The sequence below is a fragment of the Neopsephotus bourkii genome, unplaced genomic scaffold (assembly GCF_033783945.1).
Source record: "Neopsephotus bourkii isolate Nb327-2 ecotype Australia unplaced genomic scaffold, CSIRO-AGI_Nbou_v1 NB_616, whole genome shotgun sequence".
Taxonomy (NCBI): Eukaryota; Metazoa; Chordata; class Aves; order Psittaciformes; family Psittacidae; genus Neopsephotus; species Neopsephotus bourkii.
Window position 1 is genome coordinate 1,434,702 of NW_026901116.1, and position 20,374 is coordinate 1,455,075.

The window sequence follows — 20,374 nt, forward strand, 5'->3', positions numbered from 1 at the left end:
AAGACAAACGTGGTTTACCCTTTGTGTAGAGAGGAGGCATTGTCAGACTTCAACTCGTCATCTTCTTTTGCCTTCAAGAGAGTTTGAACAAGGGAAAACTGGAACTTGTCATCCTAAAGCACCTGATGAACATGGGAGAATGAGGAGCTCCACCCTCAACAGCATCTCTTCAGGCTCTGATATAAACTTCATCACATCTTGCACACAAAAATCAGATACAACTTGTATTTATGACTGTAAATATATGTAATAATGTTGTGCTTTCTATATACCAGAGTAATTGATGTGATGTGAAATTGAAAATACATCCTTTTATATAAAATATGAATACATAAAGAAATAGCACTATCACTAAAAGTCTTTATCCAAACCTTCACTTCAACGTGTGACAAATGATTCCTTTTGTGCAAGAAATCCTCTGCCTTTTATGAAAAAGAGGAAGAAAGGAATATACCTGTATAAACACACAGATTTCCAGTGTCATTGATGTTTAGGCTTCCTTCTATTGTACTTTGGGCTGTGACAGGAGACTGGTTTGGTTCCTGAAGTCATACACTGTGACTTCACTTTGTGCATCAAAACTTGGTTCTACCAGAGCTGGTGATCTACTTGCATGGAGAAATACCAGTTTGTGTTTGATGTTCCTTTTCATATAACCATTAGTTCAAAATCCACAATAGAAATAGTAGAAGTCTGTGTGCCCCCAAGGCCTGGCTTGTTTTATATCCTTCAAAGAAATAATCGATACAATGAAACTGAAGGAGGTGATTTATATTAAAGAGAAATTGCACATAAACTTTTATCTGTGTGAGGAACTCCTGTGATTTATATAGTTGATAAACATCCTGTTAAACTTCAGTCCTCAGTGGGTTGAAACTATTAATGTACTGAGTAGAAACTAATGTTATTTTCAAACCTTTGTTTTATATGGCAGCAGAGCTTCTGGATATTGTTTGGACTCTCTTTATGTTCCTTCCCATTTCAGCCTGTTGAGGAGATGTGTTTCTATGTGTGTTGCTAAAGCCCAGTTATTCCAGTGACTTTTGCCTCATATTAAAACAGAGAATGTGGATGTTGAAGTGAAAAATACGATCAGAAATTCACTTGCTTTTCTTGCCTCTTGCAGAGGAGTCCCTGATGTTTCTGGTGTGTCTGAGGAGCATTTAAAGCCTTCCTACGTCCGTGAAGCTCTGTCACTGATGGACACAGAATCCCCCTCCAATGCACCCAGTGACTGCTTTCCTCTATCACAGCATCCTCTTCCACTTGAACACATGGAGCCTCATGATGCCAGTCTTGGTGGTGGTTTGGCTCAGGAAGCCTCTTCTGGGCAACCACCTGTGAGCAAGGAGGCAGATGAAGACTTTAAACCTGGTACTCATGAGGAGGCATTGATCCCCCAAACAAGTGCCAGTTTAGCAAACTCTACTTCCAAGGTGATGCCAACAGAGGCAAATAGACTGCACCAAATGGCAGCTTCTCTTGCAGAGCAGATCTGTAGTATCTCTGTAAAAGATGAACGTTTCTCCCGTGACAGCAGTGTAGCAGCTATTGGTTCAGAGCTTGCAGAGAAAGAGAAAGGGTTACTGAGGAATAATGAGTTCTCATCTTCAGAAAGCTCCTCTTGTAAAACAGCACTGACAAAGGACTCGGAAAAGAATGAAGGAGAGATGCAAAAGGAAGAGGTAAAAAGGGCTGAGAGTGAGTCAGAAGGGTGCATGAGGCAGCTGCACAAAGAGGAGAAGGTTCCTGAGCTGAATTCATCTATTAATTTATCTGATGATGTGAGGAAAGACAGTTGTAAAAATTCAGATGCTCAACATGTTTGTTCTGCAAAGGCTTCTGAACCAGGCAAAGGAATGTCAAAGCAACATGGAGTGGATTTAAATGGCTCTGAAAGCTTGAAATTAGTGGCTGTTACTGAGGAGCAACAGGGAGCTTTCCTAGATCATCAGCAGAAGCAACCATCTCCTGCAGTGAGGTTTGAGAAAGAGGAGTTTATCCCTGTTGTGACAAACACCAGTGATTGTGCACCTAAAGAACTGGTTGTGACTGACACGGGAGCTCCTTCCCCATTCAGTGAGGATGCCTCAGTGGAAGCAGAACCTGGAGGAAGCAGGAGTGCATTAACTATCTCAGACTTCTCCATAGAAAGGGGCCATAAAGTAACAGGCATTTCCCCTTCCTTTAACCTTGTGAGTGATGGCTCATTCTCTGTCCACCTTCCTCATCCAAGCTATCAATCTACTCCAGGGATACTTCTAAAGAAAAAAATGAAGGCAGAACTTGGTGCCCTTATGATCAAATCAGATGTTCAGGCTTCTTCTTCCTGCTTAAATGAAGAAACTTCCTCTGCTGTCGCACCTGCATCTGATGAGAAGCAACAGTCCCTCCAGTGTGCTCAGAAAGCAAGCAGTGAACATTTGGAGTCCTTAAAACTGACACATCCCCGCACTGGAAGGATTCAGGCTCTCCCACAACTTAGTTTCATGGAGAAGGTAGGGGCTTGGAATATGAGCCAGCCAGAGGAAGCATCTGATGTGGTGACTTCATGTGAAGTTTCTCCATGTGGAATTTCTCCCAGGAGAGCTGCTAGTTCTTCAAACAAGATGTTATCAATGCAACAAAGTGATGGAGACCCCAAAGATGATGTTGCTGCTTCCTCCAGAGTGACAGGTTCCTTGGAAAGTTTGCATTTCCACACTAAAAACTTCCTCCTTGCTTACCCTCTCACCAGGTCTCAGTCTGACAGCACAGTAAATGTTTCCAGTAAGAATGCATCCTTGGTTGAAGTCCCTCTTCCAGCAGACACCACAGAGGCAGTGCAGCCTCTAGAAGACAAAAGTAATGTTTCAGGAGTGTCTGAAAACAGTTTAGGAGGCTCCATGATCCAGAAGATTACAGCTGCCATGGTTGCTGGATCTAGCAGTAAAGATGCACAAGATAACAGTACAGGACAAAGCTCAGACCTGGATGTTCTTGTTTCCAGTGAAGGAGTTGCTCAGCTCCTTAGAGACGTTGGTAACTCTTCAACTGATGACCAGAAGAACTGTGATGCTGTGGAAAATCAGTTTCACAACTTCAGTATTCCTGCTGGCCATGTCAGTGTGCAAACTTTGGGTGATATTTCCCCTGATAGCTTGAATCTTCCCATTAGTTCTGGGGAAGGTAGACCCAGGGGCTTGGGCTCTGCAAGGGGCTCTTCAGGGGGTTCCAGGCCCTTCTTCACCAGTGCAGAAAATAACTTCATCCCTGTTGAAGCAACTTTGGAAACTCCTGAGGAAGAAGAGCTTAATATTGAGGAAAGGATCCCAGTAAGTTGGTTCCTAAGAGAGAATTGTAACTCTTCTTTGCCTTTTGATTGTGAAGAGATCAGCATGCATTTGGCTGTCATAAAGTAGAACACAAGTGTAGAGGTATCACAGGAACGAGACACAAGCTTACTTATATATAGTTTCTGGTACTCATCAGGTTAGGAGCTTGTCATGCCATAGTTCATAGAGCCATGGTTTGTGTTGGAAGGGACCTTAAAGCTCATCCAGTTCTACCCCCATCCCACTAGAGCAGGTTGCTCCAAGCCCTATCCAACCTGGCATAATGCAGGAGAAACGTAAAGATTGGTGGTGGATGGTGATGGAACACGAAGGACACAAGAACAGGACATGATCGAAAGTGCAATCTTTTTGATGAAACTCATACAGGAATTGGTTATGACTCTTTTAGCACAGCATTGATAAGCAATTTCTGGTCTTCCAGAGTCTTTCCAAAGATCCAGGTTATAATTATCCAGCCATGAGGTTGAGGCTCAACTGCTGACTAGGGAAACACTGGGCTGCAGGAGAGCTGAACTTCACCCACCCACGATCTGCAGTAATAGCAAACCCACCACAGGATCCTGGCAAATCAAACTGCCTTTTTCTTCTATAAATACTCCCTTTGCATGTTCACTTTGTTCCTGTATCCAAGGCATAAATTCCTGATCCTTTATATGTTGCTCAGAAAGGCTTTTGGAAGCCTCTGAATCCATTTTCTCCTTTAAATCTCACTTAATGAAGATTCCTTCCCTCCTTTTCCCGTTTCAGGCTGGTTGCTGGATTGGAGGCCAGGTTCTGGGAACCATGTGAACTGTGCTAATGGGTGCTGAGTGTTAGGGAAAATGAGATGCAGATTTATGTTAATGATAAACATGTAATTATCTTCTGAGTAAGTGGCTGTTCCTCTCACAAGATGACTCCTGTAATGATGAGGGCTTTGGAGCTGGGGTTTAGAGCACTCTTCACTGGGTTGTCTGGGCAAATGCATTGTGAAACAAACATAAATATTGTAGGGAGGATGTTGTGACGTGGATGAGATGTAAAGGTTGTCTGTTACCTTCTTTTATGACGATAATCAGGCCTCTTCTCCAGCACTAGATCTGAGGAATTCTGCTCTTAGAAATCACTGACCAGGTAAAGGAGATTGGGTCAACTGTATGGCTGTTATATGTAGGGTGTTTTAAATAGTAAGCAATGAGACCACACTGAGGATGCTCAGGGGCTGGAGCACCTCCTGTATGGAGACCGGCTGAGAACATTGGGGCTGTTCAGCCTGGAGAAGAGAAGCTGCGTGGAGGCCTGAGAGCAGCTTCCAGTATCTGATGGGGGCTACAAGGATGCTGGAGAGGGATTCTTCATCAGGGACTGTAGGGACAGGACAAGGTGTGATGGGTTCAAACTGAAACGTGACCTTCAGGTTGGAGATAAGGCAGAAGCTCTTCCCTGTGAGGGTGCTGAGGCGCTGGCATAGGGTGCCCAGAGAAGCTGTGGCTGCCCCATCCCTGGCAGTGTTCAAGGCCAGGTTGAACACAGGGGCTTGGAGCAAGCTGCTCCAGTGGAAGGGGTCTCTGTCTGTGGCAGGGGTTGGAACTGGAGGAGCTTTAAGCTCCCTTCAACCCAAACCAGGCAGGGATTCTGTAATGTTTTCTGTGCAACCATTATTTGGGAGGAAGAAGGTTTTTAAATCAAACGTTTGTGTTCTCCTTCCAGATGATAAATGTTATTTTAAAGAGGTGAGGCTGAAGTTTATCAGCCTCCTCTGAAGTATCAGATCTCCTGCTTACGCAGTGTATGGAGCACCTGAGTAAAAAGACTAGAAGCAGTTGGCTGTTGTCACAAGAACAAGATACGTGACCTCTTCTTTGTCAACCTTTTCCATCCTTTCTGGATCCTGTGGAAAAGGCTGGGCACTGGTTTGGTGGCATCAGGCTGCTGCCAGTGTCCATCTTTGGCATGTGCTGAAGGAAAGGTCAGGAAAGAGCTGTTGGTGAGTGCAAGCACAAGCTATCCCAGTCAGAGTAGTTCTTACAACTTAGGGTGAATTGCTTCCAATCAGAACTGAATGAGGAATAGGTACATCAGTTGTCTGCTGGGCTGCACATGGCCTGTGAGGTGTCTGCTAGATAGACTTAGTCATATTAGGTAGAAAACAGGCAAGTTGTTTGCATTTATGATGGTGCAGAAAATATGCACCTTCAGAATCTGGTTTTCTGTAAGAGTGCCATTATCTCACTTATTTCTTCTTCTGCCAGATTTATCTTCACAACCTTGGCATTGATCAGTCACCTGGAACCATACTGAGGCCATTTGTGCCCCGAGGACCCATCAGGGAAGTTGAATTTTCCCCTTCAGAGCTTAGAACACTGAAGGACTCCACTGACACACTGGCATGGTCTGCTCCACAGCCACAAGGTATGGGGAAGGAGGGACTTTGTGTTGTGCAAGGCTTTGAGAGCACAGGACTTCAGGCTCACCCGTGTCAGGTGTGTTTCTTCCTGTGTGATGCTCTCTTTCATTCGTACGAGTTGAGCTGCTCCCATCTTGCATGTTGACGTTGGAAAAAGGAAGCCTTAAAAGCATGGAAAACGCACCTGCTCTCTAAGGACTCAAGGCTCTGGCATCTTCCAGCAGTGCACTGACATTTCATCATGTTTTATCTTTATTTCTCTTTTATAAGAGTTCTTAAGAAGGAAAGGATTTTTCTCCAGCCCTCGCAGCATCTCCATGGCCTCCTCTGGCCTCGCTCCAACAGCTCCATGTCCCTCTTGTGCTCCTGCCCCAGAGCTGGATCAGGGCTGCAGGGGGGGTCTCCCCAGGGCACAGCAGAGGGGCAGGATCCCCTCCCTGAGCTGCTGCTCACGCTCTGGGGGTGCACCCAGCATGCAGGAGTGTTCTGGGCTCAAGCACTCACTGAAGCTGGGTCATGGGGAGCTCCCTAACCAGTAATGGGAAGGAAGCTTGTCCATAGCATGTCCTTTGCCTGTTTTTAGAAGGATATATTTAAAATGCTGCTTTTTTTAATACAAATGCTCATTTGGACATTCAGGCACCACTGTGTCGTGTACCTAAGAGTGTGTATTTGAAATTTAGTCTAAGCATGTATTTAAAAGCAGGTTATTCAAGTCAAGTTCTGTAGTTTCCTTGATATTTATCCCAGGTGGTTTGAGAGATTTTCAGTAGCTAGTTCTCATGGAAGTCTTAGTTCATGTCTCATTCCAAAACCAATTTCCTAAGTGTTTTCCAGTATGTGGATTCTTCCCTCCCTTTACCATCCCTCCAGTGCAAGAAAAAGTCTTTCCTGATGCAACTGTTTCTGGAGCCCCAACCTTATTGACTCTTCTGGTTCTCTGCAGGTGAATTGCTGTCAGCAGCTGAAATCACTCAGACAAGTTTCAACTTTGACACCTCCGCTCTCAGTGTGTCTGTACCAGCGCATCCAGAGGTTTTCTTTGACACTCTGTCACCCCATGAACTCTCTCCCTGCTTCTCAGGGTCTCTTGGAGACAACCCAGTGAGTCAGTGCAGTGGTTCATGCCATCATCTGGAGACAACAGCTCCCGAGGCAGAGTCTTCAGCTGTCTCCAAAGCAGCAGAAGCAAAGCAGGAGCTGCAGAGTGTTTCACCTCACTGCCATGCTGACAGGGAGAGTCCCAGCCTTGCTGCCAAGAGCATTCAGGATCTGCTAGCTAAAAATGAGCCCAAAGATGCAAACAGCAGCCCGCAGAGATGGGCTGCCGGTGCTTTGGCTGCAGTTAGAGGTGAAGTGGAAGCTGACAGAGGATCACAAACATCAAGTGTAGGTAATAAGAGAAATAAGGATCAAGAAGGTTGTCCTTTGATGGGATCGGCTGCATTTCAAGAAATACGGAAGCTTTTGGCAGAGGCAGAGGATATAGCTGGCAGGTGGAGTGAGCCTGTCTTCTCCATTGCCTCTTGTAGAGAAACTGGTGAGTCTTCCCCAGTGCTCAATAGAAAGGAGGATGGCTCTGAAGATTCTAGGATAGGGAAAGACAGAATCCCTGAGTTCCACAAGATACTGTCGCAGGATGAGGCTGTGACCCAAAGAAGTAGTCAAGAAGAGGGGTTGGTAATAAACCCTCTGCATTATAACACATGCAGGTTAAGATGGGAGAACAATTTTGATGCCAGTTTGCACAGTAGTGAAGAGGCGATGAAGGAAATGACCACAATGCTTAAGACAGGAAAATCTGTAGGAAGATCAGAGCCAGAAGGCTGTAGCAGTGTAACTACAGACAGAAACCAGCCTGGGTTTGTGGGTCTTGCACAAAGCAGTGGAAGCAGTGAAGACAGCACTGGAACAACTCCAGAATCAGGGAATCCTTCTTCCTCAGAGCCCCCAGGCAGTGTCACTGATGCCCCAGGAGGATTCCAGAGCACCTTGTCTAATGCTGGTGTAGCTGGAAGCAAGGCAGGAGGCACACGAGGGAGTGAGGACAGCAGCAGTGGAGATTCACTAGCTGCCCGTGTCAGAAACCTCCTGATGAGGAATCCTCATTCCTCGGAGCCTTTAGGCAGCACCACCAATGTCCCAGGAGGCTTCCAGAGCATGTTGTATAGTGCTGGTACAACTGGAAGCAAGACAGGAGGCCTGAGGGAGAGTGCCAACAGCAGCAGTGGAGATTCCCTAGCTGCCCGTGTCAAAAACCTCCTGAGGAATGGATCATCTCTGACACAAGTTGTGACGAGCTCAGATGAAGAGGAGAGGAAAGCACGAGGTAACAAAACGTCTCAGTTGTGTTTCATCAAGTGTTATGTTAGAGTGGCACCATCTTTAGTTAGGTACCTGTGGAAGGGATGGCTTTAAAGTGGTGCCCAGAGAAGCTGTGGCTGCCCCATCCCTGGCAGTGTTCAAGGCCAGGTTGGACACAGGGGCTTGGAGCAAGCTGCTCCAGTGGAAGGGGTCCCTGCTTGTGGCAGGGGTTGGAGCTGGAGGAGCTTTAAGGTCCCTTCCAACCCAAATCACTTTGTGAGACAGTGATGTATTTGAAGCGAAGGGCTGTGGATGTAAGACAACCTGAATCTGTTCCCCTGATTTTAGATGTACTTAGATTACATTTATTAATGATAAATTTAAAGGGACAGGGCTTAAATGATCAATGTTTTATAGTCATCTTGTGTAGTATGATGGAATTGGGGTAGGAGTGAACTTCTCCAGTTTGAATGCCTTCTTTTGCCTGACATTGGTGCAAAAGTATTTTGTCCACATAGGTATCATCCATGTGCTATGTTATGGATTTGGGAAGGGACTGTGTGATAGAGTGGTGACTGGAGTCGAACACTATAAAGAGGATGGAACCAGGTGTTGGATCCTGGATCCATCTTTCCAAAGAAATATTCAACAGACCCATTTGAAATTGTATCCCTGGTCAGTCCATGAGCTCTGGTATTTGAGTAGTTTTTGTTCCCTCAGTCACGCTAGCTACAAACACATAGCAAAGTTTGGATTTTAAGGTATAGAACTGTTACCATACGTGATGTGACAGAATGGAAAGGGAATGGTTTCTGTTTCCTGTTCTTTGTGTAGCCTGGGTGAAGGTAAAACTGGCCAGTCGATCCCAGGAGTCCGTGTCAGACCTGAACCAAGAGGACCAACGAAGGATCCAGGAAATAAAGGCTGAGCTGCTTCGGAGTGCCAGGAAATCTGCACGTGCCAAGGTACAAGCCAGCTGCTCTGGGGAAAACAGTTGGAGTGGGGGATAAATGCTGCTGTCTTGATGTGATCTTAAAATGATGAGTTATGTTCCTGCAGTACTTTGGAGGATTGGTGTCTACAGAGGGAGGGGGGGATGTGAACACTGAGAGCTGTGGTTAGTGGAGCTGCTTGTTTTGGCTTAGCCAGTTCCTATGTATGTTTTAGGACCAGCCATGGCACATGTTTTCCCCCAGCTGATAGTTGGGTATCTTGGGTGAGTGGGGTGGTTTGAGATGTTGGAGGGTGACACACAACTAAGATGTTCTGAAAGACGCTGTGAAGGACAGAGATGTGTTCAGGGATGGAGCGAGGCCAGAGGAGGCCATGGAGATGCTGCGAGGGCTGGAGCAGCTCTGCTCTGGAGCCAGGCTGAGAGAGCTGGGCTGGGGCAACCTGGAGAAGAGAAGGCTCCTGAAGGGGAGACCTTAGAGCAGCTCCAGTGCCTAAAGGGGCTGCAGGAAAGCTGGAGAGGGGCTTGGGACAAGGGCCTGTAGGGACAGGCCAAGGGGAATGGCTTGAACCTGCCCGAGGGGAGACTGAGCTGAGCTCTTAGGCAGAAGCTCTTCCCTGTGAGGGTGCTGAGGCGCTGGCACAGGGTGCCCAGAGAAGCTGTGGCTGCCCCATCCCTGGCAGTGTTCAAGGCCAGGTTGGACACAGGGGCTTGGAGCAAGGTGCTCCAGTGGAAGGGGTCCCTGCCCATGGCAGGGGTTGGAGCTGGATGAGCATTAAGGTCCCTTCCAATCCAAACCTCTCTGGGATGCTTTGATGATGTGATGGGACCATGGCTGTTACTGAGGTTAGAAGGTGCACACAGCTCATTGTTCTTAGCAGGTCCGCATCCTTCCTTCTGAAATGAAGAACAGTGTTTTAAGAGCAGTCTATTTGTGTTCATAGTTTCTTGGGCATGGACTGTCTTGGTCATAGAGACATCAGCTTCCAAAAACCATCAGACCAAACTGCTCAATTACTCGCAATTTGATGTAATATTTGCCTGGGAAGCAGGAAAAACCCATATTTCAACAATTCCATTTAGTTTCAGAAATTCAGACAAATAGAAAACCAAATCAGAAATGCACTTTTGCTTCTATCTCCTTTTCAAAAACTAGAGGCCTGAAGCCCTTTTTCCTCCCCAGCTTTTGTTAGATCACAGCTTTGTCCCCTACATGAACTTATGACTGATGAACCAAGTGTTTTACCTTCATGTGAGTGGGTCAAATATGAATTACTTTATCCCAAACGAGAATAAGCAAATACCAATCACAGTTTTGGAAACCAACATTCCAAGAAATTGCTTTAAGTCAACCGCAACAGTCTCTGGTTTGAGCTTGGAGATGCATTTGCTTTGCAAAGGCTTTGAGTTGAAGAGTGGGGTTGAATTTGCAGCATGAAGGTCAATGGGGTGTTTTTTGGTAGACTTCAGCTAAATGCATTTTTTCCCCTCTCTTTTTCCTCTCTTTTCCTGTGTTTTCAGTTTCCTCTCAAGCAAAAGAACACATCACAGCAAAATACAGATTATTGACAACTGTTTAAGGGGGTAAAAATTGCACCCATTTTTGTTGCTGACAAAATAATTGCTGTAGATGTAATGGATCTTGTTCTGTACCATACCTGTTGAATTCGCAGAGCAAACCCGTGCGCTGCCTTCAAACCCAGAACAAAGATGCTGCAAAGATCTTTTCCTTCTGCTAAATTAGAAAGGCTGAGGAAGACAAACTGTTCCCAAGCACTCCAGCAACCAATTCTTTCGTCAGACCATCATCTTTATTTAGTGCTTCTGATGCAGGCATGCGATGAATGTTCTTTTTGGAAAGATTAGTCTCTGCCTCTCATTTCTCTAGGTGACAACTCAAGAAATATAATGTACCACTGCTGGTTTCCTGCAGGAAGCATGGGAAGCTTCTCCCTTAAAAAAAGCCAAGGCACTAAAGGAGTAGGACAGTTTGGGAGGGTTCTTCTCAGTGATCTTCTGCATTTCAAGGTTGTTCCATGGTTTGAGGTAGTTGTTTGAGTGGGGTTTGATAGATGTTTGTCACTGGTGATGTGTTAACAGACGCTCGGAAAGAGAAGCATCATAATGATTTCTCAAGTTCTAGCTGAGTGTTTCAGGAGGTGATTGGGACATATGCACATAAATGGGCTACAAACATGTACTGAAGGGCTCTGCTGAACAGTGGCCCAAAATATTCACTAGGGAAACTGAATTTTGAAGTCTTTAAGATCTCAATTTTTAAGTTCCCCATGACCCAGCTTCAGTGAGCGCTTGAGCCCAGAACCCCCCCGTGTGCTGGGTGCACCCCCAGAGCGTGAGCAGCAGCTCAGGGAGGGGATCCTGCCCCTCTGCTGTGCTCTGGGGAGACCCCCCCTGCAGCCCTGATCCAGCTCTGGGGCAGCAGCACAAGAGGGACGTGGAGCTGTTGGAGCGAGGCCAGAGGAGGCCATGGAGATGCTGTGAGGGCTGGAGCAGCTCTGCTCTGGAGCCAGGCTGAGAGAGCTGGGCTGGGGCAGCCTGGAGAAGAGAAGGCTCCTGAAGGGGAGACCTTAGAGCAGCTCCAGTGCCTAAAGGGGCTGCAGGAAAGCTGGAGAGGGGCTTGGGACAAGGGCCTGTAGGGACAGGCCAAGGGGAATGGCTTGAACCTGCCCGAGGGGAGACTGAGCTGAGCTCTTAGGCAGAAGCTCTTCCCTGTGAGGGTGCTGAGGCGCTGGCACAGGGTGCCCAGAGAAGCTGTGGCTGCCCCATCCCTGGCAGTGCTCAAAGCCAGGTTGGACACGGGCTTGGAGCAAGCTGCTCCAGTGGAAGGGGTCCCTGCCTGTGGCAGAGGTTGGACCTGGAGGAGCTTTAAGGTCCCTTCCAACAGAAATCAGGCTGGGATTCTGTGGTTATTTAATGCAAATGCTCTGTAAAGGGGCCTACAAAATGTGGCATTCAGATCGGTCCATGAAGCTTAGGCTGGACTGGTGGCTCTCTCCTCAAAACCTGCTTGTGATGAAGGGAGGCAAAGAATTGCCAAGATGTTACTATAGACAGGTCACTGTTTGGTCAATAATTCTTACATCTGTGGGGATGCTGGTGTGGTTTTGGAGATCCCATTTTGCCTGAGCAGGTAAGTTGGCAGGTCTGACTACTTTGATAGGCTGTGCAGTTTTACCATAGGGATGGCTGCTGCTTTCCAGAATGAGCCATGAACTGCATATGATATTTGGGAAACACAAATGAAAACCTCCAGAACTCAGCCCTGTTACTGTTCTTCCATTGGAATCATGAGGCTCTTTCCAGGTCAGAAGAACTTTTAGCATAGCAGGGAAAAGCCAAAGACTTGTCGGTCTAGTTTCCATTCACGGAGCATTGTCTTTCACATTTAACCTTCTTCTTGTTCTGGGTGTACATTTGCTTTGGTCCCTAGTTAAGTTTGAGGGGTTTGAGTTGCTCTTAGATGTAAATCCAGCTTCCAAGTATTAAACCTATGAATTTTCCTTCTCAACTGAGGACCTTTTTCCTTCACCTTTATTTTCATGGATGCCAAATAGCCATCTCTTGTCTGAGAGCATTCCACCGTTGTATACTGCATTCTCCCAGATTATGCTGTATTTTTCCATTCCTTGTACTTTCTCACTTTTTCAGGAAGTTCACTGAGTTGTAGCTCTAAATTTGCACTGCAATCTCTTGTGGATCATATGCCATATAGATCTTTTTTGGAAAGATGACACATAACAAGCACAATAAAACATGTGAAAGGCTTGGGAAGAGGAGTTTATAGCAACTTCTGTGCCTGCTCTCAGGAGTAGGAGTTGCTTGGTATTACTTAGAATCAAAATCATGGAATGGTTTGGGTTGGAAGGGACCTTAAAGCTCCTTCAGCTCCAACCCCTGCCACAGGCAGGGACCCCTTCCACTGGAGCAGCTTGCTCCAAGCCCCTGTGTCCAACCTGGACTTGAACACTGCCAGGGATGGGGCAGCCACAGCTTCTCTGGGCACCCTGTGCCAGCGCCTCAGCACCCTCAAAGCTCACTCATGGCCTCACTACTTCAGGCCATCAAGTTGGTGTGTGGTTTGGGGAAGAGATGTCATGGGAGCAGCCTTACGTTGACACAGGGCTGCTCCGTGTTCTTGTGTTCTTCTACAGTCCCTCTTGCCTGTAGGAACCAAGGTAGCTAAGCTAGTTTAGTTCTGCTTCAACAAGGTAAGACCACAGAAAAATACTGCTTGGGAATAAGAATCCAGACCTTGCTGAAATAGTTCCTTACTAATGACACCTGGGATGTAAAAAGGATGGAAAATCAGTTGTGGAATACTTGTTTATACTTTGTTTTACACCAACAATGTTGTTGACTGAGTTTTCTATTTCCAAACTCCAACTAGCTGCTGAGCTATAATCATCCAGGGACCTGTGAAATATACTCTGCTGTTTCCACAGTTATTCCACTCAGTAGGAATATATAAATATAGCCAAGATTTGTATCATTATCATTTTCTAAAGAAGCTTATCTGGCCCATCTCCATGGTACTGCATTTATCTGAGCTTTGCTCTCTGCAATTCAAGTATCATGATTTTTAATGACACTTAAATTAAGGAAGGGCAGCCAGTGGTAAGTTAATGATGTCCATACTTAAATCCTCTCTAAAGAAGGCTGGTGGCTTGCAGTTTCACATTCACTAACATGAGCTGTTATGATCTGAGTGTAAGGTTTGGATGCTGATAAATTGATTTGTCTTTTGTCCTGTCCATTCCCGGTGGTGACTAACCATGATGCTGCTTCTGAAGCTAAACTGACCCATCACAAAGAGTCGGGGTGGAATAACGTAAGAGGGAGCTGCTTCCTGCATGGTGTGGTTTGTGTCAGCACTGGGACTGTGTGGGGCCTGATTTAGTTAGTGCCCACCTAAGTGAGGGCCATCTCAGTGTGTAGATAAATGTTCCTTTCTCTGGAATCAATACAGCTATTTCTGAAGGTTTCAGCTCTCTTGTTTTTGCCCCTTGGAGGTGCAGTGTTAAAGGACCAGGTGAGTAGCTGTCTTAACGTGCTTCAGGGTAAAATCTGTTGCAGTTTATAGTGAATGATAACTCAAGGTTTTCCCAGTTGTACTTGCAAGGCTTTCTCTTCGTGTTCTTAGAGTGGAAGCTTTCTGCGTGTACCTGGGAGTGTGGTGTTTTATTCACTTGTGGTTTATTCGCTTGTTTGTGGTGTGATCTTTAATCTCTTAATCTTCTCTTTCAAACTACCTTTTCTGTGTGCGAGTCAGGTAAGTTGCTGCATGGATCAACTCTCAGCATTTGGAGCTTCTGCTGTAATGAGAGAAGTCTTCGAAGCAAGGTCCTCTCCATCCCTACCGCCTGATCCTTCCACCTGCACAGGGAGTTGCAGAAAGTAGGGAAATCATAGGATCCCAGAGTGGTTTGTGTTAGAAGGGACCTTAAAGCTCCTCCAGCTCCAACCCCTGCCAAGGCAGGGACCCCTTCCACTGGAGCAGCTTGCTCCAAGCCCCTGTGTCCAACCTGGCCTTGAACACTGCCAGGGATGGGGCAGCCACAGCTTCTCTGGGCACCCTGTGCCAGCGCCTCAGCACCCTCACAGGGAAGAGCTTCTGCCTAAGAGCTCAGCTCAGTCTCCCCTCGGGCAGGTTCAAGCCATTCCCCTTGGCCTGTCCCTACAGGCCCTTGTCCCAAGCCCCTCTCCAGCTTTCCTGCAGCCCCTTTAGGCACTGGAGCTGCCCTAAGGTCTCACTGGAGCCTGTCTCCAGAGCAGAACAGTTTAAGGCACAGCTTTTTATACTGCTGTGTCAAACACATGCCGGAGATGCTTGAATCTGTGTAGTCAAATAGTGGAGTCCTTAATATAGCGGTCCTGATCCTGAAAGGATGATACAGATGTGGGACAATTTGTATGGTTAGACAAACATGGAAATGTAACCTAGTTTTAAAGAGACTTTATGAGCATAGACAACTGACAGGGAACTTTATTGGTTTTTTGGGATTAGTGTGTTATGTGGGACTTTACAATACCTTCTCTTTCTTGCAGCATTGTTACCAGCATTGTAAGCAATAAAAATCCTCATTGTGACAAACGTACCCGTTTTGATGGGAGAATGACATGATCTGTACCCGAGAACTGGAAAGTTCTGACAAGTTCTCACTGACCTTAAAGAGCAAATTAAAGCTCTGATGGTTTTCACTCACTGTCTCATTACTGTCAGCAATGGGCTGGGACCATAAAAATAGAGGCTTATTGCAGGTATTGTCTAGGGGGAAAACTGGCTTCTTTCAGGGCAAAGAGAAATATCAGTTATGGGAAACTGAAGCATTCTAATTAATTATTTTCTCATTAGTATAAAGAGCAGCTTTCTTTTCGTCCCTGTTTCACTCATATAACTGAGTTCCTTTCATTTTGGTTCTCCTTCATAACCATTAAAGTCAAACAACTCAAGTGCAAGGGAAACCCTTTCTCTCAAGTTGTTTCATACAGTGATAGTTATGGCAAAGCCAAGTGTCAGCTGTAGAAGCATCTCCATAACCCTAAAATGTCCCATAAAGCAGCGCTTTAATAGTGTGGAGTTTGTTTGGGTTCATCCAGACCAGAAGAGTTTTGGTGTGTCTCTGCTACGTGATGGCTTGGAGGCCGCCACAACTTAACATTACGTGCTTAGTTCAGGTTTGAGTATTTACAACTGGAAGTAAACATGGCTTTCTGTGTTGGTGTTTCTATGGAGCTATGAAGGGGATTCGTTTCATCAGTAATGCATTGATCACAAGTAGTTGACTTGTATGTGAGTTCTCCATCCTTGGACATTTTTGAGACTTGATGGGACAATCACCCTTGATGAGGGTGCTGAGGCGCTGGCACAGGGTGCCCAGAGGAGCTGTTGCCCCATCCCTGGCAGTGTTCAAGGCCAGGTTGGACACAGGGGCTTGGAGCAAGCTTCTCTAGTGGAAGGTGTCCCTGCCCATGGCAGGGGTTGGAGCTGGATGAGCTTTAAGGTCTTTTCCAGCCCAAACCAGGCTGGGATTCTGTGATTCTATGATTAGTTCCATTACCAGATGAGTTCCAGAGAAAGGTTGTGCTCACACATGGTGACAGACTCTTGATTCTTGACAACATGAGTTCCCTGAATTCCACCATCCAGGTGTGGGCAGGGTCAGGGAGTTACCCCCATAACCTACATGAATTCCTCTCTGTTTTTCAGGCTCCATGGGTCTGTGGTTTGGAAGCTGCTTCTGGGTACAGTCGTAATGGGGAACAGGACATGGAGCATTTCAAAGTTCCAAGTGACAGGAGATTTCAGAGTGACAAGCACAGACAATCCATCAGGACTGAGGAGCTTTTAGAGTCAAGCTTGACGCAAGCTGTGCCATTACATCAAGCTGATCCTTCTGATTGTTGCCTGCTGAAGGATGCACACATTAAATCCTTGAGGATTGTTCAAACGCCTACCTGCAACCAACGTCAAACAGGTCCAACTGGTCATTCTGCTGCTGCTGCTGAGCTTCACCCACCATTGAAGGTGGAAGGGGACATGTGTACAATGAGGTCTGCAGCTGCTTTTGATGCACAAACAGAAGCCCATTTGCTGTCTCAGGAGAAGCTGTTGATGAAGAAGTGTTCTGAAGATCTGGCCAAGCAAATCACTTCTATCACCTTTTCATCCCGAAAACGTTTGCAGTCACCATTGACTTCCATGGCACTCAGCAGTAGCTTTACTAGAGATGGTTTTGATGGGATAATGCCTTTGGAGGTTGACTGTGCTAGCACTGAGGAGCACAGCCACGACAAACAACACTGGGAGAGATCAAAGACCTCTCCTCCAAGCCCAATGCTTGCTGGCTCAGTGTCTAGTAAGACTGCTTATACTGCTGAGAAAGACAGGTTTCATCATGTCTCTGCTGACAGTAACAGTGTTGGAGCTCATCAAGAGACAGACTGTTTGTCAGATCAGGATTCTGAAAGCATCCATATTGATAAAAGACAGACCCTTAGTGCAAAGAATTCTGATGTTCTGCCTCAAGATGTGACTGACTCGGGCAGGCGAAGTGCCAGACTCCTGGGGCTTGGCTGTGAGAGGAGATTTGGTCAAGAAATGAATAGATTTAGTGAATCACGTTCCATAAGCTCTTGCCAGGAGGAGAAAAGCAGCCCAGCTGGCCATGTCCAGTTCTGTGAGAGCTTAAAAGGTTCAGGTCCAGCTCTACAAACTGATCTGATGAAGGGCCATGTTAAACTGTCAGCAGAAGAGAAGAACAGTCCTGATGAAGTACCCCTCATTCAGAAAGCAAGAGACCCAGTGGATGCATCTCACCACTCCTCTACAGGTGAGATTTTATCCACCACATCTGTATGTCCTTCCTCACCAACTAAGAAAGTATTGTCTTGTGTCCACATAACTCTTTCCTCAAAGTGTAATAACTCAGAGCTTCAAAGGGATGTGAATACTGAAAATGAGATGAGAGTATGGGGTAAACCTGGAGTTAAGACTCAACCAGTGTCTTTTAAAGCTCCAGAAGCTTCAGTAGAAGCTGTTTCTAAATTGTCATCTGCTGATCAAAGACCTTCATCTCTCCCCATGCCAGCATCTTCAGCAGATCCCTGCCTCATCCTCTCCTCTGTCACCAGCACAGCAGAGCAAGAGCTGCCTCCACAGGGCAGTTGGAGACCACAGGTCACTGTTCCAGGTTCAGGGCGATGTAGCCTGAAGAATGCCTTCAGCTCTGTAGCTCTTGCAAGCGCTGTGAAAAGCACTTCTGATGCTGCCACTCAGATAACAACAGAGAGTCCTGTAAAAACCACCTTTTCAGCAGAGATTTATGTTAATTCACAAGACAGTGGAAATGATGTTCACCAACCACCTCTCCAGAAAGCACATGAGCTTCCCAACAACACAGCTTCATCTCTTGACAAGGTGTCCTCTTTCACAAAGCAGGGTGGTGAGTACATGTCTCTTATGTACATCTTCATCTATCAAAGTCTGAGATACTGGAAGGAGCTTGGAGCAAGCTGCTCTGGTGGAAGGTGTCCCTGCCCGTGGCAGGGGTTGGAACTGGATGAGCTTTAAGGCCCCTTCCAACCCAAACCATTGTGTGATTCTATGTTGGTACCCGAGCTGGTCTTTTTACATCAGTGTTTGTCACCTTAGTCGCAGATTGAATATTGAATAGGTCAGTAAGCTGGTTTTGATAGAACAGTCAACGTTCTAACCACTGGTGGGTATTAAATAATGAAATTAAATGAATTAAAGAGCTAATAATGGTAATATATTTTCCTAAAGAATAGGGGATTTCTTCAGCAGTCTCCTTGGGTCCCAATTAGTTGCTTTCATCTTCAGTTTCATTTAAGGATTAAAGCCTGACTTGTGGTAATAGCTTTTTCTCCCATCCCCACAGATCAGCCCTTACTGCTGCCATATAAACCTTCTGGAAGCACTGGGATGTATTATGTTCCTTATCTAAAGGCAGTATCCAAAATGTCTCCAGTTAGATCAGAAACCAGCGTGGAGAGCTCTCACTCAGGTATGAATTTCATAGCATCATTTATCTGCAATTATCTTAAGTCTTCCAAGTGCAAACTGATGGTTGTAGCTCCTGAAACAAAATACATTTGTTTCATGTGCAGAAGAGTCTCAGTGGAGCTCAGAACTCTTCTGTCCTACCAGTTTAGAGTAAGTGCATTGGTTTTAGCAGTAGAATGTCTTTGTTCATGTTCACACTGTTTTATAACACAAAGCTCTATAAGTCCTGACTGGAGGCTATGGTTTCAATTGCTTTGATGAAAGGGGTGGTAGTACTCCATTCTGGCACTGAAAAGAAACACGGCTCCATGTTTTACAGCTTGCTAATGCTTTACTTTCCCCTGGGAATGACTATTCAGCTTGGACTCTTTCATATCTCTGCCAGTTCTTCTTTTTAGTTCCCTTATTTATGGGCATTTTCCTTCCTTTTTATTAATTTGGCATGTGTGCTGTCTGAAATAGCTGCATAATACAATATGCATTTCAGAGAACAGCTTTCTCAGTGCTGCATTTTCCCTGCCTGTTAGGGGATTCCAGTGTAGAAAGCTTTTCTACAAACAATATAACTCATAACTGTGATTCAAAGTGCACATTTACCTCTTCCCCACGTCCTCCCAGTAAAAAACACTTCTCTTTTACTGTAAGAAAGGCTGCTCAGTGATTCATCAGCTTCTTTTGCTTTGCCTGCTGTCTGTTATTTGTCAGTTCTCCCCTATACGTGCAGAACGCATCACTTAAGCATTATAGGTCTTACTTGTATGTTGCTTTGTGGCATCCAGACTTATTTGTAGACAAAACTAATATTGCAGAGATGTCCAGGTCCTGCCAGATCTGCCCTAAGGGAGTAGCTTGATACCACAGTGACAGTGAGTGCACAGGTTAGTCATAGCCACAAACTGTGCTTCTAACTACATCTATCTCCTCTTTATTATAGACTCACAGAATGGTTTGGGTTAGAAGGGACCTTAAAGCTCATCCAGTTCCTACCCCTGCCAGGGGCAGTGACACCTTCCACTACACCAGGTTGCTCCAAGTGCCATCCAGCCTGGCCTTGAACACTTGGACACTTTACCACTGGCTCTGTTGTAAGATGCTCAAAAATAAGAGAAACAAATGTGGTGTGAGTCTGTTGTTTTGCAGAAACTGTGCTACTAGATATAAAATTTCAATATGCATCAGAGGCAATGCAAGGTTCTAGAAAACATACAGCAGAATTTAAACATATCTTTTGTCTTTTAAACTCCCTGCTCCAGTTGGGATTCTCAGCTCATGACTGGTAGCTGATGGTAATTGAGTTAAGCTCACTGAAGTAACCAGGTGGTGTTGACAAGGAGGATAAATCAGTTTGGGACCATTTTAGGAGACAGCTATATGATAGTAAGAGAGCTCTGCTGCTGGTGGCTTTAATTCTTGTTTAGAGGTTATACAGCACTCCTGTTGTCTTCCACTTTTCCTCCATTGTTATTCTGAGCCCAAAAAATAGATATTTGCATCAGTCAGAGAATATGTCTGGAATTTTAATGTCAGCAGGAGGGAATTTGGACATTTCAAGTCCTGTATCTGCCTTTCCAGCAGACTAATACTTATTTTCTTGTGTTCTACTCTGCTCATCAACTGAACAGATAAAACTTATTCAACTCTTACAGAAAAACCTTATAATAAATGGCTTGACTAATAGAATGGTTTGGGTTGGAAAGGACCTTAAAGCTCCTCCAGCTCCAACCCCTGCCACAGGCAGGGACCCCTTCCACTGGAGCAGCTTGCTCCAAGCCCCTGTGTCCAACCTGGCCTTGAACACTGCCAGGGATGGGGCAGCCACAGCTTCTCTGGGCACCCTGTGCCAGCGCCTCAGC

General features: G+C 45.8%; 1 protein-coding gene across 1 annotated transcript in view; it reads left to right on the forward strand.

Annotated features, from left to right (window-relative positions):
• Nucleotides 1–19,676, forward strand: part of LOC133211542 (centrosome-associated protein ALMS1-like) — a 43,029-nt gene extending 23,353 nt beyond the window's left edge. The window contains exons 6-12 of the mRNA XM_061351986.1: nucleotides 1,127–3,314; nucleotides 5,567–5,726; nucleotides 6,668–8,050; nucleotides 8,860–8,990; nucleotides 16,206–17,940; nucleotides 18,397–18,671; nucleotides 19,662–19,676. Coding sequence (XP_061207970.1) covers nucleotides 1,127–3,314; nucleotides 5,567–5,726; nucleotides 6,668–8,050; nucleotides 8,860–8,990; nucleotides 16,206–17,940; nucleotides 18,397–18,671; nucleotides 19,662–19,676 — 5,887 coding nt within the window. The remainder of the gene's footprint in view (nucleotides 1–1,126; nucleotides 3,315–5,566; nucleotides 5,727–6,667; nucleotides 8,051–8,859; nucleotides 8,991–16,205; nucleotides 17,941–18,396; nucleotides 18,672–19,661) is intronic.
• Nucleotides 19,677–20,374: the final 698 nt, after the last annotated feature.